This window comes from Diprion similis, chromosome 13, assembly GCF_021155765.1.
Source record: "Diprion similis isolate iyDipSimi1 chromosome 13, iyDipSimi1.1, whole genome shotgun sequence".
Taxonomy (NCBI): domain Eukaryota; kingdom Metazoa; phylum Arthropoda; class Insecta; order Hymenoptera; family Diprionidae; genus Diprion; species Diprion similis.
The window spans coordinates 8,845,092-8,873,079 of NC_060117.1; the positions used below are offsets into that span (position 1 = coordinate 8,845,092).

General features: G+C 34.9%; 2 protein-coding genes across 3 annotated transcripts in view; one reads left to right on the plus strand and one right to left on the minus strand.

The window, feature by feature from the left end:
- LOC124414286 (hepatic leukemia factor) overlaps nt 1-27,988 on the plus strand; it is a 212,297-nt gene that overhangs the window by 22,901 nt on the left and 161,408 nt on the right. The gene's annotated exons all lie outside the window — the stretch shown is intronic.
- The window catches only part of LOC124414287 (serine/arginine repetitive matrix protein 3-like), a 30,102-nt gene continuing 26,984 nt past the window's right edge, over nt 24,871-27,988 (minus strand). The window contains 2 exon segments of the mRNA XM_046895329.1: nt 24,871-25,205; nt 25,577-25,908. Of these exon segments, the coding sequence (XP_046751285.1) occupies nt 25,030-25,205; nt 25,577-25,908 (508 nt within the window). The 3' untranslated portion in view covers nt 24,871-25,029.

Genomic DNA, 27,988 nt, shown 5'->3' on the forward strand with positions numbered 1-27,988 from the left:
GGGATATGAGTAACTTTCCTGAATTCCGTAACAAAAGAGCGATGCACGGTCGAACCCTTTGAAATTTGAACCCTTTCCTTTCATTTGTCAATTGATTATACGAAGAAAACGAGTGAATTTGCTCGGTCGGTAAGGGTAGAACTGCCACATGGCCTTAAAGCTCTCGATTCTAGTGTTAGTGCTTGTTTTTTACCTCATTTTTTATTTTTTTCACACAGGGCGGAGGAAAAAATGTAGAGCAATCAAAAAATAGGAGGATCATCATATCGAATTTGAAAAATTTGAAATCCTGACCCACGAAATTTCAAGATGTAAAAAGTTGATGTAAAAAAAGCCAAAATGTAAAAAGTCAAATTAAAGAAAGGCAAAACATAGAATCGTCGGAATTCTTTTTTCGTCTTTCTAAATTTTGGCGTTTCTATACTAAGACTTTCTACACTTCGAAATTCTATAATAAATTAGATTCTCAGGTCTTTGAAAATTCGATATTGTGATCCTTTCTTTTTTCGAATTTCCCACACTTTTGCCCTCACTCGACAAAAAAATGTCAGAAACAAATAAAATCTGATTAAAACAAAGATCGAAAGAATTTCACTTAAAATTTCTTCGATATGCGAATAAGCTATCGTTTGAAAGTATTTAGATTATTGTATCTAACATTCCAGAGGGCGATTTTTTTAATGAATATTCGAACGTTTTTGTAATCAAGAATCGAACATGTATAATGCAAATATTCAACGTGATTATAACCATGTGTATAGTGTATAAAAATACCTAGAACCGCATGATACGTATACGTATACATATATTGCAATGTTTACACGAAGACACGAAAAAAAGAAAGAAAGAAAAATAAGCCTTCTGCGCCGTACAAACAAACTGTTAAATGTGCGTATAATATTGTATATTATAGCCTTGAGCTTTAAATTGGCTAATGAAGTAATAATTACGAGAGACCGACATGTGCCTACAAGATCAAACAATAGCGCTGATGATGACGCGGATGATGCGAAGCACGTTTGTTTAACATCATTCCTGCAGTGTTCGGATCACAAACACCTTCCTAATATTCTTATAATAGATTGCCTGAAAGCTTATGGTTTAATGATACGCTTCACCGTACACTGAAGTTTTTTTTCATTCGCAACAGTTTATTATAGAAATAGGTAATCTTCGAGTTACAAAGAAGAAAACGAAAATTGCTACAAGTAAATATTTAAGTGTTATTCCAGCAGCCGATATTACATTTTTTGGTCATAGCAACATTAAAACGCAACGTTGGCTTGGTTAAGCACAGTTTTTTTAGTCAAACAAGTCCTCAACATCGCTCTATTGTTGTATAAACTTTGAATTATCGTTAATAGTTATAACAAAATGTAGCACCAATGGCCACAATCAAGGAAAATAGTTAGACGTAATAAATTTTCTGGTTACATCTACCAATTTTCTTTTTTCATCTTCTCTCCGGAACTGAAAATTTGAGTAATGAGAATGGTTAAGGACTGCATAGTAACCACAGATGAAAATTACTCTCTGCTTATATGAGTCTTGGCTTTAGTTTTTATAGGCTTATGAATGCAGTTGCAGTTGGAATCTGCTAATTCATTTTACAGTCATTCGGTCTAATTTTCGGATTATTGCTGAACGCAGAGACTCAATTAAAACTAAACAATATAATGAGGCAATAATCAAACTGTAGATGAAAATGATTGAAAGAATGGAGGAAAGAAAGAAAATCATGTACACGTCATGCTCTAAACTTGTTTAAGTTTTCTTTTACCGACGCTTAGCTTCAGAAATGTTAGAGAATTTGACCCAAAAGGTGAAAGAATTAGCCAGGAACCTTTTTCGTGGTTCGGAAGTTTTTTTCAACCCCAGAAACAGACATCTTTTGAAAATACGTTACGTATGTATGCATTTTCACTGCAAAGGCTAGGCCTATGTGCATTATTTTGAATCTGAGGTATGTTCGAAAATTTTAAGTATTGACTGGAAAGAGATGAACACTTTTCCTAATTCAACCGTTTTTAGTCTATCATTTTTAATGTAAATCTGAAAATACTTTTGGGGAAGTTTCGATCAGCTCAAGAAGCTTTTTGTTGAAGAAGATCATTGCAGAATTACGTTACATAGAAGAGAAGATGAAAAAAAAATTAGATTTTCTCCTCAGTCCGATAAAAAGCATTTTGGAATTGAGAAAGTCCATGTTTCAGAGGAAATGAAGTGCTCAGGAGAGTGTTCACAACTAAGTTTTTTTTCACAATTCGGTAGGTTGCGAGATTATTTTGGCGAAAGCCGTCAAGAGAGAAGAACTTAAAAACTTGGGAAAAATTATTATTTGAAATGAAATTTGATCTGGATTTTTTAAAGTTGCAACCACAAATTCTGGTGTATAATATTTTGACTAGTATTATAAATACGCCAACAATATTTTTTATAAAATTTTCGAAATACATCAACTGTGCAACCTTTTTTCGTAGCAAGTTTTTAGTACGTGTCGATTCTTGCGTGCCGTGCAACCCGTGGCGCCGCACCTATTTTTGTCTGTTAATATTCCGGAAAATAAGGGTTGGGGCGCACCCTCTGAACATCACGCATTGTCATCCATCGCGATATTTCGCCTCTTAAAGGGGACAGGTGTGAGTAATGACTCTGGCAAATTGGAAATGCGCGTGAATTCTGTAACGATCACGCTATGGTTATTCTTGGGGGGGGGGGGGGGGGGGGGGGAATGTCGAATTTGAAATGTTCCGAAAGCGCAAAATTTCGAATTTTTTGGTGCAGAAACTTAAAGTAAAATAATGAAATTTGAGAAACATCAAAGTTTCGGTCAAAGCTCAAAGATCCGAAAATGAGAAAATTTGAAAATCTAAAATATCGAAATTCCGAATGACTGAAGATCTTTAGTTCTGTGAATTTTTGGCTCGGTGAAGTTATTTTATCAGTTTGGTCTTTCTTTGGTTTCAATATTCGATATTTTTATTTGCCTGTTCCTAATCCTGGTAATTCTGATTTTCGGGTTTTCTGATTTTTTTACACCGATTCATTGAGTAAACTACGCTGTATGAGTATATTGTAGTTTTCAGAATTTTACTCTATCGAAACTTTGTTTTTCGGAATTTTTCTCTATTTTTCCTTCTAAACCCTGCTCTGTCGTAACTTGAATTTGTGGAATATTGCATTTTGGGACTTTGAGCCGTCGGGTTCTCGACCATTCGAATATTTGTTGTTTCGTAAAAGATTGATTTCTGTACTTCAAGTTTCGTCACTAAGTAATTCTAAATTAGGTACTTTCGGAACTTTTCAAATACGCTTCATGACCTTTTCTCAACAATTTTGAGTTGAGAAATATGCCTCACATAATTAACATTCAAAGGTTCCAATCGAAGCTAATTAAGTTGAATTCGATTGAAAAAAAAGTAAATTGTGATCCAGAAAAATATGGTTCAACTTTGACTTTCAACTGTAAACGCGTGGCTACAATTATAACATCAGAAAAATCATGTTCTGTTGAAAATGAACTCATTCTATTTATTATAGAATTTCGTACGAATTATATCCGATAAATTTTATCTTATAGATGATAAATGTTTACAGATTTTTTTACATTCTTTACAGATGATAAATAAAACTAACGATTTCACAGGAAATACGTTATCGTTAGTCAAAATTTAACTACGATGATCTGTGAAAAATTACTTTTTAGTTTACGAAAAAATGACCCCTCAAACGAACAATAAAAGCTTAACGTAATTTCGTAGATGTAATAGAAATATTCACGTGTTTACAGTTGAAATTCGGTGTTTTTAAACTCTTTACCGCATTACGGGAAGTTTTCAAAAAACTTTTCAGTTAAATGTAACCAGCAGTCCAGCTTTCGATTCGCCTTCTTGCTTTTCAGTTACATTCAAGATAAAACGTTATTGGTTCCGAATTTCACAACAATATGTTTTTTTTTCGCATGTGAGAATTTTACGTTATCTTTGTCGAAAAAATTGATAACAGATCTATCGATATGCGATACGGTTATAAATTTGCGATTAATAAAATCGAATGATAATATCGATTGTGAATGTTTCAAGTTGTTGTATCCGGAACGATTTCGACTGTATAGGCAACAGAAATGGAAAGATAAGAGTTAATAGTATGCATAAATTTGTATATTTAATTGCGTCGCGTAACAATTTCTATTTAAAAACTTGGCATTTACGATATTTGCGTTGCTTGTCTTGATCTGAGCTCCGGAATTTAAAGACGCATATCCGTAAGCCTGTAGATAGGCAACTCAACCTGCAACTATACGTCGGCAAGATAGATATCTATTGCTATGCCGTTTTACTAATTTATATATTTTTTTCAGTACTTAAACTTTTTTTTCTCACCCGAACGATGAGATTTGAAAATAAGCGAAAAATTGCTGCAGATTTTTTTTTCAACTCGTGATAACAAATGTCGCATGTATATAAAGTTATGCTGGACTTTCACGCAGTTTACGTTAGAAACTGAAAGAAACAAAAAAGATTCGAGAATTTCCTCAACAGAACTAAACCTGGTTACTTTTAAATTTGCATTTATTCACTTTTGACCGTATGGGGAATTCGACTTAAGGTTTGTAAATTTCATAAATGAAAATTTCAGCGCGTGCAAAAAGAGATTAATAATTTTATAATTTTTTACCGGGTTCTAGCTGTGATGTTGACGATAAATAACTATTCGATATACCTTCGTTTCTTTCATTCTCTGCAGTTTTTGTCTATTCTTTTTCTTCAAAATTTATAAATATTGGTTCCTTATTGTAACTTTTTGCAGCCTGTATCTGCAGAATATTCCGAGTATATTAACCCTGTTGCTGTTTCTGATAGTTTACTAAAATAGGCTTTTAATACTCAAGAGTAATCATTGCAATATTATCTGAATTATTATTGTTAAAAACAGATTGATAGAACAAAAATCGGGTGAATTCAAGGAATAATTCATTCCCCAAAAAGTTACCTCTGAACACGTGTACAAGTTTTACATAAATTATAAGTTCTCAGGGTCGTTGATTACGAATCTACAATCGGATTTTACACATTCAAAATTGCAGATGCAATATGGCGGACGAAAATTTCAAATTTGATTGAATTTGGAGAAAAAACTCAGTCCAGGGGTTTCTGGGGTTGCTGATAACGAATCTGGAATTAGATTTTGAAGGCTGAGAATGGCGAATCCAGTCAGTGATCACGTGAACCCTTGCATAGAGTTTTTTGAACAGATGATTTGATGAAATTTGGAATTTTCGTTCACCATATGAGGTTCACCATTTTGAATTTTTGAATTCTGATTTCAGATTCATAATTGGCGACCCCAAAAACTGCAGAATCCTATCCTCTTGTAAAGGTTGACTCAGCACAGTAATGTGTGACTCAAAGGGTTGAACGCCTTAAGATATGCAATATCCCATACACAGATTATTTCGTTTCCAAAATTTCCTCCTCCTGCAATATAATTTAATCTTCATTCAGACTTTCCACATAATGGTATAATTACATATTAAGTGATTTTAAATTGATTTGCAAGAAACGTCGACCGTCGTCTGTTCGACTCGCCGATGCTACCGCTGATGATTCACATTCATACGTTGTGTTTCCTGCCATAGCAAGCATATTTTCAGGTTGGAGCCGTGGTGTGAGTATATACATGATGTGCCTAGGAGGTCAGCTTCATTCTCCAAAAAAGTTTCTCTCTCGCGCTGGACTGGACTTAAGTAAGATGTGTACCAACGGCGCCAAAATACCCTAGATCGCTGTTGATTAATTATTGTGACGTTGAATCTGCGTGGGTAAAAAATGAGCGAGACTTCAAATAACTCACACCACAGTTATACATGATGGCATTACCAAGCAAAGTAGCGTTCACCAGAAAAATAATTCCCCAACAATATAGGGATATCTCTAGACAGTTGGTACGCATCTCACTTAAAGGCTTTATCCTCGAAGACAGGGGGTGTCGTACGAGTTCTAGCGTGGTGTGAGGTATATATGGTGTGCTTAAAGGGTCAGCTTCTTTCTCCAAAAAAGTTTCTCTCCCGCGTTGGACTGGACTTGAGTAAGATGTGTATCAACGGCGACAAAATACCCTAGATCGCTGGTAATTAATTATTGTGACGTTGAGTCTGCGTGGGGAAAAATGAGCGAGACTTTAAATGACTTACACCATAACTATACATGATGGCATTACCAAGCAGATTAGCGTTCACCAGAAAAATAATTCCCTAACAATATAGGGATTTTTTCAGACAGTTGGTATGCATCTCACTTAAAGGTTTTAATTTCGAAGACAGAGGCATGTTGTAGAAGTTCTAGGAACACCATGTATACTTACAGCACAGTTGGAGCACCAGTTCCGTGTCGTTCGAAGTGACAACCTGCAAAACCCTCGAAGACCTGCTCCGGCTGTCGAAACTGAGCATACGCTTTTCTGGATCGCATCCAAGACTTATGCCAACTTTCGAAATCCTCGACTCGATATTATCGCATATTTTTTTGAGTGTCAAACAAAATAGAGAAAAATTTTAAGAAATGGAAAAAAACCATCACTTCAACGCGTTTTATGCGTCTCGCATTTCTCTTAGTTTCAGTTTTGCGCCGCTTTTACGAATTTGAAACTCAAAATATCGCAAATAAATGCATTATATCGTCTTTCGAACTGCGGTCTTTTGTAACAACGTATAATACCTAGGTACTAGAAAATTATTCGTGCTGTTTGAAGTGATTTTTCATGCGTTGTCATCTGTTAAAAGGTTTTACTGTTTAAGTGGTCAGAAATTCCTCGCTCGACGACACTTCACTTCAACGCGTTGCGAGTTCTCGCAGACAAAATCACAGGTTTCACTTGCCATTCGTGCAGTTACATTTTCTCGATTTATGTCGAATAATTCATACAATTTTGAATTGACATTTATCGAAAAGTTTTTAAAAGCTCTAAAACCTTCTTTGAGATATTTCTGGACATGTTTTTAACAAATTCTGCTGGGTTTTCATATGAAAATTTCTACGATAATAGCGATTTTACGATAAATGATTATTTTGTAATTCTTCCATTTCGATCTCAATCTAATAAAGCGTTCCAACTTTCCTTTTTTTCTCTATTCCATATTCAAATTCAAGAAATCTGTTATATTTTGTGGGTTCAAGGTTGAAATAATGGCAAATGAAGTGATTCGGAATCGTCAATTTGGAGAAGTAATCGAATTTTTTTCTGTTTTGTTTTCTCTGTCTGTGCCTGTCACAAATATTTTTCGCTAAATTTCGTAAATTTCGGTGAGTTTTTTTTTTTTTTTTACTCTCGTGCACAATAAAGCAGCAAGGTTTGTACATACTTATATTTTTATATATACTATATACATTAGGGTTGGGTAAAAAAAAAAAAAAATTTGTTACCGTGAAAATATCGTTCAAGATGATGAAAAAAAAATTCTTTCAAAGTTTGAGCTCTTAATATTAACATGAAGAGATATCTCATCGCGCTTTCTGATTTCCCATTTAAATAATACTGAACATTTTTTTTTTTTTCATTTGGAATTTTATTGCATTTTATTGCATGAAATCCATATTTTTCGTTATTTAAGGTTAAAGTCCAACCTCAAATGGTACACGATGACTTCCACAATATTTTTTTTTGTATTTAATCACGAAAAAATGGCTCAAAAATACAAAACATAATATTTTTGGTGATGTTCATCAAGTGTTCTTTGGTGAAACATCAAAATTTTTACGAAAATCGATTTTCCTTACGATTAGTAGTATTTCGTAAAAATTTGGATGTTTTATCAAAGAATACTTGATGAACTTCACGAAAAATATGATGTTATATGTTTTTGAGCCATATTTTCGTGATGAAATATAAAAAAATTGTGGAAGTCATCGTACACCATTTGAGGTTGAACTTCAACCTTCGATAACTTTTAGACGAGTTAACTTGGCGAAAAATCACATCAGACCTTTCTTATAGATCGTTCAATTTCCTACAAGAATATATATTGATTTCTACACCTAGCTCATCCGTTAGAATGCAGTAAAATTCCTAATAAAAAAAAAAAAATTTTGTGTTATTTAAATGGCAAATCAAAAATTACGATCAGGCATCTTTTAATAATATTATTAAGAGCTCAAACTTTCACAGAATTTATTTTTCATCATCTTCAACGATATTTTCACGAAAACTAAAGAAATAAAAAAAAATCATTTTTTTTTGCCTACCCTAATATACAAACATATAAGGTTGGAATGACTCGTAAGCTGTCGTTAACGCTAATTGATTTTAAATAACAAACCCAATCCAACCGCAACACGGATTCATCAAACATAATGCAGGGAACTACCGGATCTATAAGTGATATATGGACGCAGTTAGTACGAATGTTCATAAATTGTTGCAGCACTCCTTGCATCACATGATGAAATCTCGAAACTCTAAAAATCCGTTTGTAAGTTCTTGAAAAAAGACTGAGTTTCTGCAATAAGTTTGCACACATATTTTGAATAACAGTCAGATTTCAGTTGTATACCTATCATTGGAAAAATTAGGGGTTTCTTGCCGATGGAAAGCCATTTTTGAGGTTTTGTCTGAGTTTGAACAATTTTGGAAACCTTTGACAACTTTCAGAGGCTTGCTGAAAAAATATTATCCGTCGCTCTGGAGTAAGTAAGAGAAATTTATTTCCAGCTTTGCGAAAATGGATAAATAAATAAATGGACATTTCTGTGAACACACATCGTTCCTACGATAAAAATGCGAATGAATGTGCCATCATTATTTTCTTATTGTTGTTTTTCACAAAAATTTGCCGTATAATTAATAGAGATTCTTCATGAATTCTGAAATCAATTTTAATCATTTTTTTCAGACGAATTGAATGTGAAAAAAATTGTCTAATTTTCTCAGAAATTCAAAGGAAACAGTCAGAATTATTTTTATAAGTTCGGAAAACAAGTTTAGGAAGAAATAAAAATAAAACAAACTGATGGCGACCATGATATGTATAGAGAATACTACTTATTCATAAGATATTTTCATTCGATATGAAATAGTATAAAATTAGGATGCAAAAATTGCAAAACAATAGAACAAGAACCTGTTGCGCGTAGTTTGATTGTACCAAACATTTCACCACTCTGCAAAAAAATATCACGATACAATAGATTAAAAGACTTAAATTCAGTATTGATTTGAAAATTTTCTATTTTAATTATCACAATTTTGATGGCGAATTATGGTTTCTACTTTTACCCTACAGAATATCGAAGAGAAGATGAAGAGGTCGAGAAACCGAAAATGGCGAGGGAATTTGTCGTGCATAACGTTACTTACGATTAGATAACGTTTAATCCTAGATTAAATCTGTAAGAAATTAATCTAATCTTTCATCCTGTATACAAATAATGTGAATCGAATTCGTTTTTCATCTTGGGCTACTTAAATCTGCTGTTTATTCCACTGCAACAATTCATTTACTCCTTCTTCGTTGCTGTAACATATGAAAGACGTTTATAATACGGCTAAGTTCACCTGCAATTTACTCGATTGAATAATATGGAAAAATTGTCTGAAGTAAGGTTAGGTTAGGTTTCAGGTTCAAGACGTTTATTATACAGCCAAGTTCACCTGCAATTTATTCGGTCGAATAATATGACAAAATTGTTCAAGGTTGGGTTAGGTTAGGTTAGGTTTCAGGTTCAAGACGTTTATAATACGGCCAAGTTCACCTGTAATTTATTCGGTTGAATAATATGATAAAATTACTTAAGGTTAGGTCAAGTTAGGTTAGGTTAGGTTAGGTTTCAGGTTCGTAAAGTTGAGCCAAAACCGGCCTTCTTTCAGTTTTGTATACCTGCGATACAACGTTGAAAATTTATAAAATGTCTGCAGTAATGAATTCTTTTCAGAATTGAAGACCAGAGGTCAATAAAATATGGATGTTGCAGCAGGCATAAAGAGGCATTTGAATTTCATCGTGAATACGACCGGTTTTGAAACTATTTGCGAATGCAAAGTTGAAAGGAATGCTCAGATATTCGTGTGCACAAATGTGACAAGCGTGTACGTAATTTCATACCTACTCACAAGTACAGACAACGATTATTTTCAGTAGGTATTAGTGATGTCACGAATTCAAATTTTCAAGTATTTGCTAATGTGGATGTAGATATACATTTTCAAATCTGGCGCCATTTCTTATGGCTAAAAGTGGACAATTGTATGACTGACACCCCGAGACCATGCAAGTCTCACTCGCATATTAACGCCATTTGCGTCGTATTCCGGAAATCGTCGAGCTTATCCGAATCAAGCCGATTGCTTGTTTGATCATTGATTAATTGATAACACAGTCAAATTAATTTTGAGGTTAGAGTGTAATTAAAGATTTCTTCAGATGAGTAAATCAAACAATATTTTATACAAGAAACAAACTTTTGTAATGAAAGTTCATCATCAAACTAATGTTGTTTGTCTTATTCAATATTATTTTCACAATTTTTATAAGCAAAATATGAAGTGTTCATCACAATCATGTTCGAAAAATATTCGCACGATTTTTGCGAATGCGGATGCGAAGGTGAATGCCAAGAAATGTGCGAACACTCGTTACATCATGCATTAGTTATAGGTATACACCTTCGCTGCAATTATTTATTGTCTTTAGCGTGCCGGTTTACTTTGTAAAAATATGGATGTACTCACGTGTCGGACTGCATCTCGTCATATTTTCTATTTTACGACTGGTAAGGTATTTCGCTTTGAGTGCTTGACTCAAAGTAACATTACGAAATACGGCAAGACCACGCAAGCACTTGTAATTATTTGCAATTTATAACCGGTGTTGCAGGTCTTGCAGACGCATATCATATGCCATTCAGTGGTCTTTAGAATGAATTTTAATGCATTTCAGAAATTCGATTATACATTATACGATTAGAATGATTATCATACGGATTAACGATTCAACTTGTCACCGTTCTGATAACAGAATCTAGGGAACGATGTATGAAAATTGTGATTTGTACGTTTGAAAGAGCATCAAGTAAAATATTTTAAAAGTCGACTTTCTTCTTATTCGCAATTCTGAAAGTTTGAAGTATGGAAAGTATTGTGTGGAAATTGCATTATGAAATCCAAAGAATTGTCGAAGTTGCGGCCGATTCGTCGAACTTTAAACTTGATTATCTCGAAACTACGACCAATTTTTACCAAATTTTGACACAATGTGTTTTTACATTTTGTCTCGTTCGCTGCGTATGGTCTTTTTTCAATTCAGTTATTCATTTTTTATGGTTCAAAAAAAGTGTTAAATTTATACCGGAAAACGATCGTTAAAATCGGAACGTTCACCGTTTCGTTATTAAAAAAAAAAAAATTCATACACAGCAAACGGCTCAATTTATTATATTTCAAGATCCTGTTGGAATTTTTTATCTTAGATCAACCGACTGTCCAAAATCCTAGGCACTGCAAACCGTGTCAGTACGGAACATGTTTTACACCGACCACTGTAACAACGCTACGAGTGGACAAATGTTGATGAAAAAATTATTGAATACACCTGAATGTATAAGCTTCGAAATAAAAAAAAAATATATGGAATCGAATAAACGGTTTTTTAGATCAAAATTCTCAAAATTCGCCGACTTTTCTAGTCATCTACTCGGTTTTAACCCTTTAAAAATAATGGACACAATTTCTCCTGTTTTTTCCTTAAGAAAAATATTGGAACTTTCGCGATTCGAATCATGTTTGATGCGTAAATTTCGATTTGCTATATTTTGAATACTCATCCTTACCTTAAATTTCGACGGGAGAAACGAAAAACAAAGTTATCGTAAATTCGGACCGAATCTTATCTTGTTCCTTTAACGACATTTTTGGTACGGAAATATAAGTAAATTTTATTTCACTGTTCAAATTTTCAATAATTCGTCTTACAATTGGATGTGAAAATCGGTGAACAATTTAGCAAATAAGAATCCAGACAATGAAAAAAATGTATGTAAATGTTCGAAACTACGAGTAGCTACATTTTCAGGGTAAAAATTTACATCCGGTTGAATTTCCAGCGTTTCCTGTTATCGAAAAAAATATGACCTAATTTATTTTTTGTGTGAAAAAGTTTAAACTTTCCATGCATCAAAGTTAGACCCTCAAGGACGTCCAAAACACGTTTTTTAAAACATTTTAGCCCTGTATATTGTAAAAGGAATAAGAATAAATTGCTCTAACTTTAATATCGAACAGGTAGAGATTTTGGAGTATGTTCTAAATTTTTTACAGTTGGATGAAAATGCGATGATAATTAAATCGGTATTAATTTTTTAGAAACCTGCTATTTTCTGAGTTTTGTGTTCTATATAACAATATATTATACGTCAAAGTCTCTATTTGCATACACGAGAAATAAATCGATTTATTTCTATCCGCTTCACATATATTGAAATCGTATTTCTTTGTAGTTTCTCAGAAGTTTCTCAGAACATACCTCAAAATGTAGAAATAATTTTGACGTCGTAGATTAATTGTAATTATAATAAAAATGTGAATGATATTTGGTGTCGACGTTCCGACCCTTCGTTTAGGGTCATCCTCAGCACAATTTATTCATCAAATTTATGAACATAATAATTTTGACTACCAAAAACAGTCTCATAAAAATGAAAAAAGAATGATAAAATAAACTGAGGTTGACAACATTTTGTTAAAGCCTGCATATATCATATTCCTTAGTAGATTGGCCTTACATACTAGAACACACATGCATATAGAGATGGACGTGCCCACCACACACTAAAATAAATGGATAAAGTTTTAAAACAATCCAATAGAGTTAATATAAGCACTGATTAACAAAAAACAGAAGAAACAACTAACCTCATTTTCTTGAAGGTATAAAACTGTTAGGTGACAGTATAATTTCTTTCTTTCTTTCCAAAAAGAGAGACATACCTCAAAATCTCTTTAACAAACAGAATGATAAGATTTTTTATACTACAATTATATCACGTCAAATTTCTTCTTCTCACAACGATAATTAGTACTGAAAGTTCAAAAACAGAGACTTTATCCGAAAAGATGATAAAATTGATGAAGCGTATTTTTCTGCATGAACAGTTAAAGCTCGAAGACTTAAGAATACGAGGATTTTCATAAAATCTCAGTATACATTACATAACATTTCCATATCGCATCCAGTTCGGAATTATGCTACTTAGAAAAAGCTGACTAAAAATTGGTAGTGATCTGTAAAATTTTTTCGATAGAATAATGCTCGTGCATGAAATTAAAAACTTCGTTTGCAGCTGGTCAAACCGTGTGGTTAAAACACGATCACTTTATTCCTCTTGGAATTTAATGCGTATAACGCAATGCACTAATCGAGCAGGCCTGATAATGGCGGTGAGTTTCCTAGCGGGACGGTCAAATGTTAAAGACGAGGCCCGAAGGTTCAGCTACTTGATTACAATCACGTCCGTGCTCGGTCGGTAAGGAAGAGTTCGAAGCGCGCAGTTGAAATTCCGCATTGCTAATGCTTGAGCGTAAGTATAAAAAACAGATACCTGCTCATGCATATGGATCTGCGGTTTTTGCGTGTCAAAGGTCACGTTAAACGCAGAAACCCCGTATAAGTAAAGTGAACATGAGGATATAAACATGCAGATACAGAGCATCGTAATTATGAGTTCGAGAATTTTCGAACAGTTTTGTGGAATCAGACAAAAAGGTCCATCAGGTAAACTTTCAAAATTGCATTTTGCTGCGATCTTTTTTTCAGCGCTTGAATTTGAGCAATTTATGATAGAAGATTTTCTGTGCCGTCAATTCCATTGGATAAACAGGTTATGAGGTGAAAAAAAATTCTGCACTTGGTATTTTGAAAGTGTGAAAGAATAGCGAATAAAAAATTATTATTTGTACCAATTGTCCATCAAAAGGTCTAGCCGAACAAGAATGGTGTGGCTGCCTCCACCGATCTTTGTAGTGCCGATTTTTTCGAAAGTTTCCAACGTGAAAAAAAAAAATCTGTCAAATTACAGTCTTCCACGTCGATTTCGAGGGGTTTTTGTGCTGGAAAACGTCTTTTTCGATTTTTGCAGTTTTTAAATACCAAGAGGCGACCAAAAAATCAGAAACAATTCTACAAAATCAGAAACATTTTGAAATTTATGGAAAAATTTTGACCAATTTTTAAATGCTGAGCTCTATTATAAGTCATCTAATATTTCTTTAAAAAATCTATTTTTGAGTGCATAACTTTTTCTGTTATTATGAAAAAATATTGACATGATTCTACTCTTCGTTCCCTGCAAGTTCCAAAACAAAAGTTTAAAAATTTGATCAGCGCCATATCGAAAAAAAAATAAAAAAGACAAAATTTTACATTTTCTGCTGATAAATCATACATAAATCATTTTCTGGGTTTAATTGATGGCTGATTATGGCTGCGGAGTAGTTGTGAAATACAAAAAGTGAATGTAAACAATTTTGTCGTTTTTACTTTTTTTTCAATACGGTGCAGGTTGAATTGTTAAACTTTTTTTTTGGAATATGCAGGAAAGGAAAAATAGAATCATGTCAATATTTTTTCATAATACCAGAAAAATTGACACATGCCTAAATAAATTTTTTAAAGAAAGATTCGATGATAAAAAATAGAGCTCAGCATTTAAAAATTGGAGAAAATTCTTCCATGAACGTCAAGAGGTATCTAATTTTTGAAAAATTTTTCAAATTTTTCGGTCGTCTCTTGGTATTTAAAAACTGCAAAAATTGAAAAACGACATTCATTTAGCACAAAGACCAATCGATGTAGAAGGCTGTAATTTGGCATAAAATATTTTTTTCACAGTGAGAACTTTCGAAAAAATTGGCACCACAAAAATCGGTGGAGGCAGATTCACCATTCTTATTCGGCTAGAACCTTTATCGTCGCCATTTAAGAATTGCATACCAGCATCGAACAAAGATTGAGACAGAAAGAAGAGACGTGATCGAAGAGGGAAAAATTATAAAACACAGATCTATATGGTGAAAAAAAAAAAAAAAATTCAACGTCCAAAATTTATACGATGTTAAAATCTATAGCCATCTATTCAAATTTTCGGGCCAGCTGTATCGATTAAAGAACTTCAATCGATTGAAAAAAAAGTCATAGTGTGAAAAAAATATTTTGGAATACAGTAGAAAAAGATTTATACTTTTATCGGTACAAAACACTTGAAAGTTTTCTCTGTTATATTATGATCTCATACGACGATTTTTCCGAAGGTTAAAAAAAAAACAAAAAAAAGAAACTGTAAATAAATGTGCAAAAAGTTGAATTTCGTTTTTATTTTTTATACATCCATGTGCTTGAAATGCAAAAAACTTTCCCAATCATACCTATATTATAGTAAATGTTAATCGATATCACTAAACTACGTGCGTAGAACGTCGAAGGCGGGAAACCTTTTCGGTGTTGAACGCTGATACGGCTTCTGTGACAGGGTTGACGATCCAGGAAGACTCGTGTGCTTAGAAAACGCGGCTGCTTCGCGATTTCAATCGCCTTAAATTGTAAAGGAATTTGAGAGTCCCTCTCGTGTAAAATTATCATTTTTATCTGAATTATTCTTTCACAATTATAAGTGTACTGTGAAATAATTATATCATTCCGTTGCAACTAATATTTAAATTTTTAATCAGAATAGACCGTGTAATGTTGGTATTCAATATGTAATAACATATACTCTGTATTTAATGTTATCAATTTTTCATTTATACATTAATTATATGTTTCAATATTGTATACTAACTATAGTAAAAACTGCATTTCTTTGTTAGGAATAATTATATTTTGTTATTTATACATATTTTACTTATGGACGTATTTACAAAGGTTCCTAAATGTAATAAAAAACGATGTTGAGTGTCGGTAATTATAGCTTCAACTCTTGACTAAAACCTTTATTAAATAATTTGCTAGTTAACTATTAAGTATAATCACATTTATCCTTAGATTTCGTGAGTTTGTCACGCGTACATTTTTATTCTTTACTCTCCGCCGTATGGATCGCGATTTACTTTACCAGCACTTGAGAGAGCGCGGGAATATTCAAATAACGGAAATACATTCCCTTTACATATTTTTATCTATCGACTTCTTTACCGAATTAGATAGAAGTCGAAATGTTCAATAACGGTGGCGTACATGTGTTTTTAATTTTCCACTCACTTTCTGACAATTGAGACACGACTAATATTTATAAGACTTTGTTTCTCGTGTTTATCGAGTTAATTCGATTTCATCTATACTACATAGTCAGAATGTTTTTTCCTACGTGATCACCATCATTGCTGGCAATTTTTCGAACGGTCTTTTCTCTTCGTCTAACTTCTAACTCAGGGCGATTCATCATCCTGACTATTTTCTCCTGGAGCTTAAAAAATCCCCAGAATCAATTCGTTACCACAATTTCAAGGACTGATTTATATTGTTGACTGATTTTTCAGGTCACGTGTTACTCCCACCATTACTGACCGTTCAAACTCACCCTTTTTCTTTCTAATTTGAACCCACTCAGTTCATTTGTTTATTTAACCTCTGCCGGCCATCTTTTCATATTTCGAACGGACACGTGCAAAATTCGGCCGCAGAGAGGTTAATGTAGAAAGAAAGACGGTGAGTTTGCTCAGTCGGTAAGTTTAGTAATACTGCATGACCTTAACCTTAGATTTATACTCACATTCAACGACTTTTTATTAATTCATGTGAGAGCGGTCATTCCGAGATATTTGACAGTAATAATTCCACGCCGACAAAGTTTCTCCATCGTAAAACGATAAATCGAGTTCCTCGCTTGTAAGTGTCCGGAAGTTGATAATTTTGTGATCGGTGTCTGCAGCTGATGTTTTTTCCTAATTATTTTCCAATCGGCTGTTCAGACGACGTCCGGTTGATCCCAGTAGGTTTGTTCTTATTATCTCAAATACTTATTTTTGTTCTAGCGTATAGTGCAGAGACGCGAATATACAGCTCTGGCGAATAATATTTGGCCTGGAAGAATGCCAAGCATAAAAAGCGCTGCACGTCCTCGGGAACCTCGACGTTTTATGTTGAGGTGCGTTCCGAAGTGCGTCGAAGACCCGATTGGATTTTAAAAACGACGACCAGATCCGATTATTAAATCTATACAGAGGAAGAGAGAGGAACTAAATAATTAGTTTCTAAATTTTTTCTTTCCATAAAAACAAAATTTTGATAATGATATCTTAAGGAATTGATTTTCACTGTTTCCGTCACGTTATCCATAGTTTTAAACCTGGCGGGTTACTTTTAAATTTTATTTTTAAAAATATGATCTACAAAAATGTGATCTACAAATTTTTGCATAACTCATATTCTATCGTTCAGTTTGAACGTGATACTGAAAGTAACTATAATTTCCTCGAGTCTGTAGAATTTTTGAGAAAGTACTAATATTTTGCAAAAAAAACTGAATTCAACTGAAATAAAATCTTATCACAGATGTTTTTTTTTATTCACACGATTAAGTCGTAAGCGAAATTCTGCCAAAACCAAATCTTCTACAAAATTATGTAAATTTTATTTGCAGTTGTTTTTCTCTATTCTCTACGTGAAAATTCTTTCCAATTACCGTGATCGAAAATTGATTTCTTGACTATATTGAATTAATGCATGACCTTAAAAATTTGGCGTTAAAAAATTTTTCACAACGGCGAAATTAAATTAGGAGCCGAAACGTTTGCAGAAGTTGAGTCGTCCGCAGCTTCGACGACCCGGTGTCACACAACTTTTCTTGGCTTTTAAATCGAGTGACGTAACGGACGATTGGCCGACGATGGAGGCCCGCGAGTGATTACAACATTAATCCAACATGTCCAATCACGCCTGACGACGACGCGTTTGCGACAGTCGAACGAATTCGTTCGGACTGGGCTGCGAATCTCACCGGACTTTTAATCGTAGCCATTATATAGTTACGAATGATTTCTTAATGCATATCTGGAAAATCTGGAGAACCTGGAAATGTCAGGACATTGGAAAGAGTTTTTGGAAAACTTGGAATTGTCAGGGGATTTTTAATTTGGTCTCGGAAAAAACGGAAAATATCACTTTTCTGTCATGGAAATTATGATTAATTTTTGAGGTAATAAGCTTACTTTTTTTCGCCAAGAAATCCCCATTTTTTCCCCAAAAATTTGTACCTACTTTGTACTCGTATTTGTCGTTTCTTCATTACACATGATTTTTTTATCCGAATTTTCGTTCCGAAATCAAAATCTTGCTCGACTGAAAAAGTTGATAATGTTAATATTAACTGTTACTATATTTTCATTAATGGTTATACTTGTTACTTCTTACGTACTGATACACTCATACGCTGTTTAAAGTTGTGAAGAAGAAACAAAATTTGATTTTGAAAAAAAATCTGTTCAAACGAAGATTAAATGTGAAATGTTTGAATGACAAAGAAAATCTCGGATATCAATGCTATATTTTGAATCACTACAAAATGGTTGAAAAATGCAGTGAATTCATTCAATTTCGTTCTAAGATTATTCATTTTAATTGTAGAAGACAAAGTCTTCTGAAGAAAATGAACCATCGTAAAGTGAAATCTAACGTATCTGTTAAACTTCTAACTATTTCGAGTGGTTTTGAAAGGAAACATTGATATTAAAGTTTTTTTTAAACTTCCTATCACAGTCGAACACAGTAAAGATCGTTTTGAGAATTATTTAATTTCACACAATTTGATTGAAATTTTATTGATACTCGTTCCAAACTATTTATCAATCATTGGAAAGCGTACAGCGATTCTCTGTCAATTTCAAATAAAAAATCGACCCTCAGTTTTTCATTCTTTTAGAACTGAATTAAATCTAGCGGTGAAAAAAAACGCATTTTTTCGACTAGGAAACGTATTCAAACAGAAGGTACATCCTTCGATATATTACTTTTCTGGTAGGTATTAGAACTGTTGACTTGTCTTATAAACTCTCCAAATGCATTTTCACTGGAATGGAAAACCATTCTGGAAACTTTGAGTACATCATAAAATGAAAAAAAAAAATGGAGTCAGATACTAATGTACGATCAATTACAACCGACAGAGGCGGGGTTGATGTTCTGAATTTGGAAAGCTTCGAAAGCACCTTATAGCGAATTATTTGATGGCGAAACTTGAAGAAAAGAATTCAAAGTTTTACGAAACAACATATTTTTGAATGGTCGACAATCCGAAATGCAAGATTCCGAAAAGTAAAGTTCCGATAGATCAAAATTCTGAAAAATAAAGTTTCGGTAGGGTAAGATTCTGAAAATTATAATATGAGAAATAAAAAGAAAAAAATAAATAATGAAAAAAAACCGAAAATCAGAATAACCAGGATTCCGAACGTAAAAATATCGAAAACCCAAAACAAAGAATGATCAAAATGGTGAAATTTCACCAGGCCAGAAATCCACTGGACTGAAAATCTTCGACAATGTGAAATTTCAATGTTTCAGATTTTTAAATTTTCTATTTCCGCACTTTCGAAACTTTATGCCGTCGGGTTTTGGTTCTTTGAAAACTTAGATGTTTCGTTAAAGTTTGATTTTTTTACTTCAAATTTCCCTACCAAAAAAATTCGGAACTTGGCGCTTCCGGAACTTTTCAAATTCGGAATTTCAATCCTTCTCCAACCGATATAGCATCGGTGACGAAATACGCTGACGTCATATTGACGTAGTGAACGGTGATCGTCGAGTTGGTGGCGAATCGAGCGAAGTAACCGCGCACCGCGTTATTTTCGAACACCGACTAGGATCTCCATTGACGTCGAACGAGGCGGTGAGCTGTTCTCGATCGAGTCACGAGTCTCGCCGACGTTTCAGCTCAGAAATCTGCTCAAAATATATTTCTTATTCTCAGCTGGTTGTGTGCATTGCCCTTACATATAAACTCGCGATACATAATTTATCCTATTACATCCCTTAAAAATTCTCTTTTTATCATACTCGACTTATCACAATATTTTTTTCGTTCATTTTTCCAGCAAAAGTCTAACAAGTACACACAAAGATTGGTCCTTTTGTAGAAATTTTTCTTAATTGGACACCATTGTTTCTTTTTTTTTTTTAATCTTCAACCAGCCAAAGAAGAACAGTCGTTCAGGATTTACGAATTCGAATGTCAAAATCATTTTTTACTCGAAATAGTGTTGTTAAACATTATTTTCCCTTTACATGTTACATTTTCTTGAGAATGAATAGTATCTATTGTGAGTGATTTGAGCATTCGAAATAAATTTTCGAAGTAAATTTGATTATTTTTCTCGTTAATGGTTTTAGTTTGTAAAAGAGAAACGGAATGAAAGGATGGGACCACCAGAGCAATAGCAAATACAGTTTTTATAACAACCGATTGAAAGATAATTCGAAATAATGAAACATGTACATGAAATAATATACCTAGAGATAAAAATTGATAATAACATATTTTTGGAATATCAACGCAAACACAAAACTAATGAATGATATTACAGAGATTTAAATTTTGTAGAAAAAGGTTGAAAGAATTCGCAAAATGGACTGTCGTTTTGTTGTCAGGTAAAGAGTAAGAAGACTAAATTTTGAATCAAATTCCTGACACGTTTTCTTTGAATTCTTGACGAGCTTCAATAAATCGTGGGGGCGAATATAACGCTGATTCTCAACGTTGACCGAGTCTTATCTGCATCGGGACACAAGATCGCGCGGCGTGTGAGTCGCCAAATCGTCTGTGATCCCGTCGCCAAAAAAATAAACCGCGCAGCACATGACGGAATAACGATATAGCTTTGAAACCGCACCGTTTTGAGCTGCCAAACTTTTCAAGTCGAGCTTATACCCCCACACCGAGCAACGCAGAACTTTTCCAAAACGTTGAACATATAATTCAAGGTCAGAGACAATTGGAAGCGTCGAAAGAAGGATTCAGATTTTTTTAAATGATGTGAATCGGGTTTTGAAAATTTCTGAATTTTGAATATTCTTTGTTCTATTTTGTTTGCATTTTGAATTTTTTATAAAGAGTGAAGAAGTCCACTTTTTCACAAAATCATTACAACTAGACTGAGTCGCTTGGTATTTTGACCATTTTCAAAAGTTTACGAAGAAGTTACAATTTTATCGTCGGTAGAAAAAAATGCACTTGGATTTGAGATTTGAAACTGTTTAACTTTATGATTACTTTTTTTGATACTTTCAACAGCTTTTTGTATGTAGGAACGACCGAGTAAATCATTTTACTTTGTTTAACACTTCCTAACTCACTTCTTCAATTTTGCATAATTTACGTGGGTAAAACATCGATTCAGTTTATAAGTGAGTATTTTGAAGGAAAACCGTTGAAAAATGTATATGCGAACTTGATATTTGCTAGACATATGACACGGACAGTAATTGATGTTAGATTTTCCGTGACAAAGAATGCTACGTCTCCTGAGATCGAAAATAACTGTCTACATTTCAATTTTAGAATCACGTTTTGGTTTCGCACCAAGATGGAACTTGAAAAATGACTCGCTCAAATCGGACGACATTCATGGGTGAAAAATCGCGTGTATAATATGTATACTTATATATTCAAGAAAAACTGTCAACGAGATTATTTTTCAAGCTTCTGGCATTTCCTATTCCAAAATAGCGACCAATTCAACTATACAAAAATTTACATACATAGTAACGATTTGTCGATAATTTTTATCAATTTTGTTATGAAATAGTTGTACATTCAATACCTATTTATCAATTTTTGGATTCGCTAGGAATTTTTGGAATTGAGTGACTATCTTTCTACTTTTGAAGAGATCGTCATTCAAAGGTTACGAATATAATAACTTGGCAAATATAGCATGTGCAACTATTTCGGAATAGAATTAGAAAAAAGTATTCATGTTGATCAACCAATATTCTTAAACAACCTTAATACCAAAATTCATTCAGCCCACAAGAACGTTTTGTCAGAACTCAGCCATCAACCATAATTATTTGAGTTTTCGGTCAAGTCTGATCCATCAGTCAAAACAGATCTGAATTAAAAAGATTCGGTATATGGCTGCATTTTTGTATAAAGAGGTGTTCGAACCTAATGCAGGAACTTAAAATTACAGCCGATGATTCGAGGAAATAGCAAAATTTGTCGTTTTTCACTTTTCCCTTAAAAACTGCCATCGATAGATGAAAAATGACGTAACCATCGTGTGGATCGGAAAATCCTGCATCGAATTATGTCGTCATACGTTAGAAACGGATTCGGATTAGCAAATTAAGAAAAAAGCAATTGTTTCACAAAAATTTCCCAGACGCCGTCGATAAGTAGAATTTCTTTTTTCTCAATTTGTTAATCCGACTTCGTTGCTGACATATGAGGACATACTTCGATGCAGAATTTTTCGCTCTACACGATGGTCAAGTCATATTTCACCTATCGATATCAGTTTCTGAATAAAACGCTAGAAACGTACAAACATATTTTGACTAGATTATACCTACATAAAGCGGTAAGTCGTCTTTCCTTCTGAAAATCAATTACTTCGAGCAACGCACCGCCATATTAATGATCGTGATTAGTGGATACTGACGACTGTTGACGTTCGGCGAATAAGTCCACGTCTTCTGGAAGACAAACTCCTGAATATAATCCGTCAACGAGCCACTCGAGCCGCCAGTCTAGGCCAGAATAACGTGGCGTGAATTTCTAGCCAGCCTAGAGTTGCTATAGGCGATGGTCACGTGTCCGCATGGCCGCCGCGTGTGTGGACGCATCATTAGCGGGGACTATCATTAGCCGGCAAGGCCAAACAGGGCCGCACCGTCCCCGAGGAATTCCTCGCCGTCCGGCTTTTCCCGAGTGCAGAGCGACCGATTGTCTTCTGCCGATTTTCCAAAGTCCCGTACAATCTTATGAACAAAACTCAAGTCTCCATCCTCAGGAGGAGACCGAGTCCTCACTTGGTGCCGACGATGAGTTCGGGATCAGAGTGTCTCAGCCTCAAGCTTAGTTACCAATGTCGTTCATAATTCACCCCAAAAGGACTTGTCGTTAGAAAAACACCAAACATCCTCCCTCCTTAGCGATAAGTCACATTTTTATACTACAGATTTGAAGCTTATAGCCTGTCTGACTTTAACTTTTCCTCTTCGCCACACCTGAAACAATATTAATTGTGATCATGATTGCAGACACGATCGTAATTATTAACCTCAAAATCTTCTTCCCGCATATGGTCATATTTTCTGTTCCCGATTGTCAACGTACGCAGTATAATTGTAGGTAGTGTATAAGGTAGTACGTTAAACTAACGACTTATTGAAAATAAATTACCATCATAATTGCAAACTATGAGTATGTTCTGCTTCATAATATTTTACTGGTATTTAAGACAACTCGGAAGACTCGAATAATGATTTCTCCAAAAAAAAATGGAACGTCATATATTGTTTTGTTAGGTTAGGTTAGGTTCGGTTTGGTTGAGTTAGGTTAGATTAGGTACATTAACGCCACGAGAACTTCAACCTCATAAATTAACGTAGCAGCGTTAAAATAATCTATCTCGTAAAACCCTGCGCTTTAATGATTTTTTTGCAAAAACTGACTGGACCTTCTCATTCATTAAAATACGTCATATTGGACACTGTGAATTTCAAGTTGCAGAACCGCACGTTTAATTTCGGATTTGCATTATTCGATGCTGAATGCTGCGCTGAAACGTGTCGCCGGTTTCGGAATCGAAAGCATCGAAAACCACACGGATCAATTTTACTACGGGAATACCCGACGCGATCACCTTCACAGCTCTTGAATAGCTTTGGATCGCGATGTAGCGCAGCAGCCGTTTCACTCCTCGAGTTCTCGGAACCCCGTGAAGGTCATGTTTTCGATCTGTAGCGAGGAAAAATGCGGTTCTCGAAATCGGTAACACCAATCTTCACTGGGTTTCGGGCTGTGAATGGCTTTACTGAGTTAACCTCTGTCTGACATGCTCTTACGCATTTAAGAAAAAAGACTCCGATGTCACGGTCCAAGTGTAAAGGAACTCATTCTGAAAAAAATTATATCCTAGAATTACTGCACGAGTGAAAAATTTTGAGTAATCACGTGGCCATGAATTCAGCAAGTTAAGAATAATTCAGCAAGAAATCTTGATGTAAGAATCATGATAAAAAGGGAACAAAGAATTTCCGATTATCATGAAATGTTTACTCTATTCTGAGGAAAGTGTTAAATAATTACTATACTGATGAATATTTGAGTATCAGATCACCGGATAACTAACAAATTACTTGAATAGCTAGGTTTTGTTCAATGGCCGTATGTCAGTTTCGTGGTGATTCGGTTGAAAACACACTGACAACTCAGAGACCGTTTCGAATGCGAAACGTAAATATTTTACAGACTCGAGGCCAAGCTGCTCAATAATTTACGACCAGCCTGAAAACACCTTCAACGGTACGGAGGTGCACGGAGGAAATCTCGTTTTGTCCTTTCGATGAATCAATGGCGTCCCAAATTTACGAAATTGGAATAAGACCGACTACCCAAAATTCTTAAGATATTCTACTTCGAATTTCGAACTCGTATGAGGATTTCAACTAACCGGCCGAAAATATGAACACAGGATAAACTGGACGAACCAGAAGACTAGAGTGACTAGAGAGACCGGTTGTTTGGTCATGGGCATGCAGACAGAAAAACCTAGTCAGTATTTATTTTGCGTGGTAAATAAATTAACTCACACGAATCGTTATCAAATAATGTACTGTAAGCTTTATCACTCGAATCAGTCAAGTGGACAACGACAAATACGTAATATACAGATACAAAAATGAGTGTATAATAATAATGACGGTACAGGATAATAAAAAGTGTAAATTAGCTGATCGATAAACCTGTGTAGAGTATAAAATAGAAATGTGTGCAGAATTCATTTCTCCCACGGCGCTTTGCGTTTCTTTTATTCCGCGTCCTGTTCCTACGGCTTAGTTTCTCCCGCGGTTCCATCCGAGGTTCCGGAAGCGTCCGATTGGTCGCTGAGACTCTCTTTTCCACTGGCGCTGAGCGAGGCACTCGCAGTGTCAGCAGCCGATCCGCGCGTCCCGGCGCTGCTGGCGCTGCTCACTCTGACCGGAGAGCTCGTCTTACTGCCGTCTATGGAGGTTAGGGGTAAGAAAAAGTATCTCATATCGATGGACCCTAATAAAATACAAGTTTAGATGGGTTGATTGTGGTGTGACGATTAAAATTCAAAAAACACTACGGACTCCGATGATACAACAGTCAACTCCTGTGTATCGACATAGAAGTTTTATCATCAAGGTACGTAGAGTAGTAACTCGGATGAAAATCGTCACGCTAAATTTTGGTCTTTGATAATCAGCTTCTCTGAAGTTGAGTGAATTTTATTAGGGACCATCGATGTGGCTTTTCGACTGAAAATGTGTGACGATTAGGGGTAGAACAGATCACTAATTGTCTCTATTTTATGGACACTTTTTATGCACGGTGACAGTCCTCCTTACCTCTACCCTCCATACTGTCATCCTTGCCCTGAGCCGCGGGCCGGCCGCGCGGTTTTCCACGCAACTTCCGCCCGCCACGACGCCCCCCAAGCTCATCGACCTCGACACCCTCTGGCCGACGTCTTCCGCCGCAACGCCGCTTCCTTCGCCGCCTTCCGCACTTTGACTTTCGCCCTTTTCTGCCGCGCCTCGAACGGCGGCGCCCCCGTCGCCGACCGTGGCCCCTCTTCCGGCGGCGTCTGGAACCGCTTCGCCTCCGCTTACGTCTTCGACCGCATTTTGACCGGTCTCCTGGCGTCTCGAAGTCGTCCACAGCGCACGTGTAGTAGCCGCTGTGGGATTAGTTTTGAGGTTAAATTGGACCCGTTTATTTAGATTCGAAATCCATTGACACAGACATAGATTTGTTCCAATATAATCCTTTTAGAAAATATGCTTGTTTAAAACTGGAATTTGTCAGGTTGAAAATTTCATTCTGATCGAAATCGATGAAAATATTTGAAAAAATAACAAAACAACTGTTTTTCCAAATTACCAAATATCTCAGGCTAGGTGCTAAAGCTGAATGAATTATTTCTTATTTCAAATGAATCCAAAACAGATCTTTTTCTTCGTTTTGCTCAAGACCGAGGGGCTATTTACTTGGAAATTGAACGTATGTTTCGGACTCATGGTATCTGTTCCGTGTGATTTCTTTCGATCTACACACCATTGAAAATTTGAGCACTATTTGTGTAAAATTTCAATACGTTCTGATAAAAAAAAAACCGTAATTTTATCCCAATGTTACTTCTGATTTTCAGTGATTCCCGAGCATTCTGTTCGATTTTCGGTGCTTTTTGTATAGCTAAGTAGAATCACGGGAAAGCGCAGTAAGCCACTATAAACCATACCTATAACGTGGAAAAATCATTGAAAATCAATGGGTATCTCTTGGTTAACTGTAGAACACTAAAAGCACATCGGTTTAATATTAATGAATTGAAACCATTTACCGCAAGATTAACAACGATTTTTATAATTTCCAACGATAGCTGCGCAATTTCTTCTTCAGCCCTATCATGTGATTAAAAATGATTCGCAATGATTTTGAATGATTTCAGGTACCTCAATTTTGATTATTATTCGTTCTCATACATTTCGTGAACTTGCATCCACATCTAAGGTCTTCAAACGAAATTACAATATTTGAAAATACTTGCTGTTGTTCAGTCGCGAAAATATAGAAAATTGAATCTAGAGACTACGGTCAGAAAGGCGATTGAAGACAATCTTTTTTCCACAAAACTGATACAAAAAATCAACTTCGGAATTGAAATCTTGACTCGGAGCATATTACAGAAGTATGATTGTTGTGAGTTTGAATAAATATTGTACGAACAAAAATCAGAAGTTTGGAATATAACAAAAAAAAAAGAAAAAAAGATTCACGCTTGCCGACACTTCGTTCCATGGTCGTTTGCAAAATGAACAACTTTTAGTGAAAAATTTGTATTTCAATTTACTCTTTTGAACGGTGAAGGATTCCGGTGGAGACGCCGCGGCGCAGAGCCAGCTTCGTTTGTCTCGTTACATTCTTTGCTGGACCATCGCACTCGGAAGCTATGTAGTTTGCTATTTCTCGGGACGTGGAACCGTGGACATTTCGGAGCTTCCGTATCGCGGCCACGAGGAGTGCCCCCGTCTTCGGGATCCTGGGAGGAGGACCCATCCTTCCCAGTGAAGATCCTTCTCTGCAAAATTTTCACAAAAATCATGAAGCTGGATGAAAACCGCACAATTAGGACGATTGGCTTCGAACATTTTTATTCTGATCCACCAGCCACGGTCAGCTTTTTATTCTCTGGAAATTTGAATATACCGAGAATTTGCAAAATCTTCGCAAAAATCGCGAAGCCAGATGGAAGCCGGACGATTATTAGCTTCGAACTTTTTATTTTGATTCAACAACTTTCGGTAAGCTTTTTATACTCACGAAATTTTTATCTACCTGCAATTTGTATATCTTATAGTGTTCGCTAAGATATGTGAATCAATCGAGTTTCATTAAACTTGACTTACTGTGAAAAACACGTTGATCAATATTATCATGTTTTTAAGGTAAACCTTCGTCTTCTAATTTTTAGATCTTGGTGTCGTCGAAAAAAATGACCTCGTTATGAAATTTATGTCAAGATATGTTCGTCCTCAGGAACTGTCAGAAAGTACGAAGATATGCGCGAAGAACTAAAAAATTAATCGTTTTATTTTGTGTGAGGATATTTTTCATTAATGGAATATATAAATCGATTTCGTTATGATTTCATTTTTACACAAAAAATAAAAACAATTGTTCTTCATATCCTCTGCGTACACAAGACTGAAAATATCAAGAAAAAAAACATGGCTTTTGGCAGTTCTTGGGGATATGTG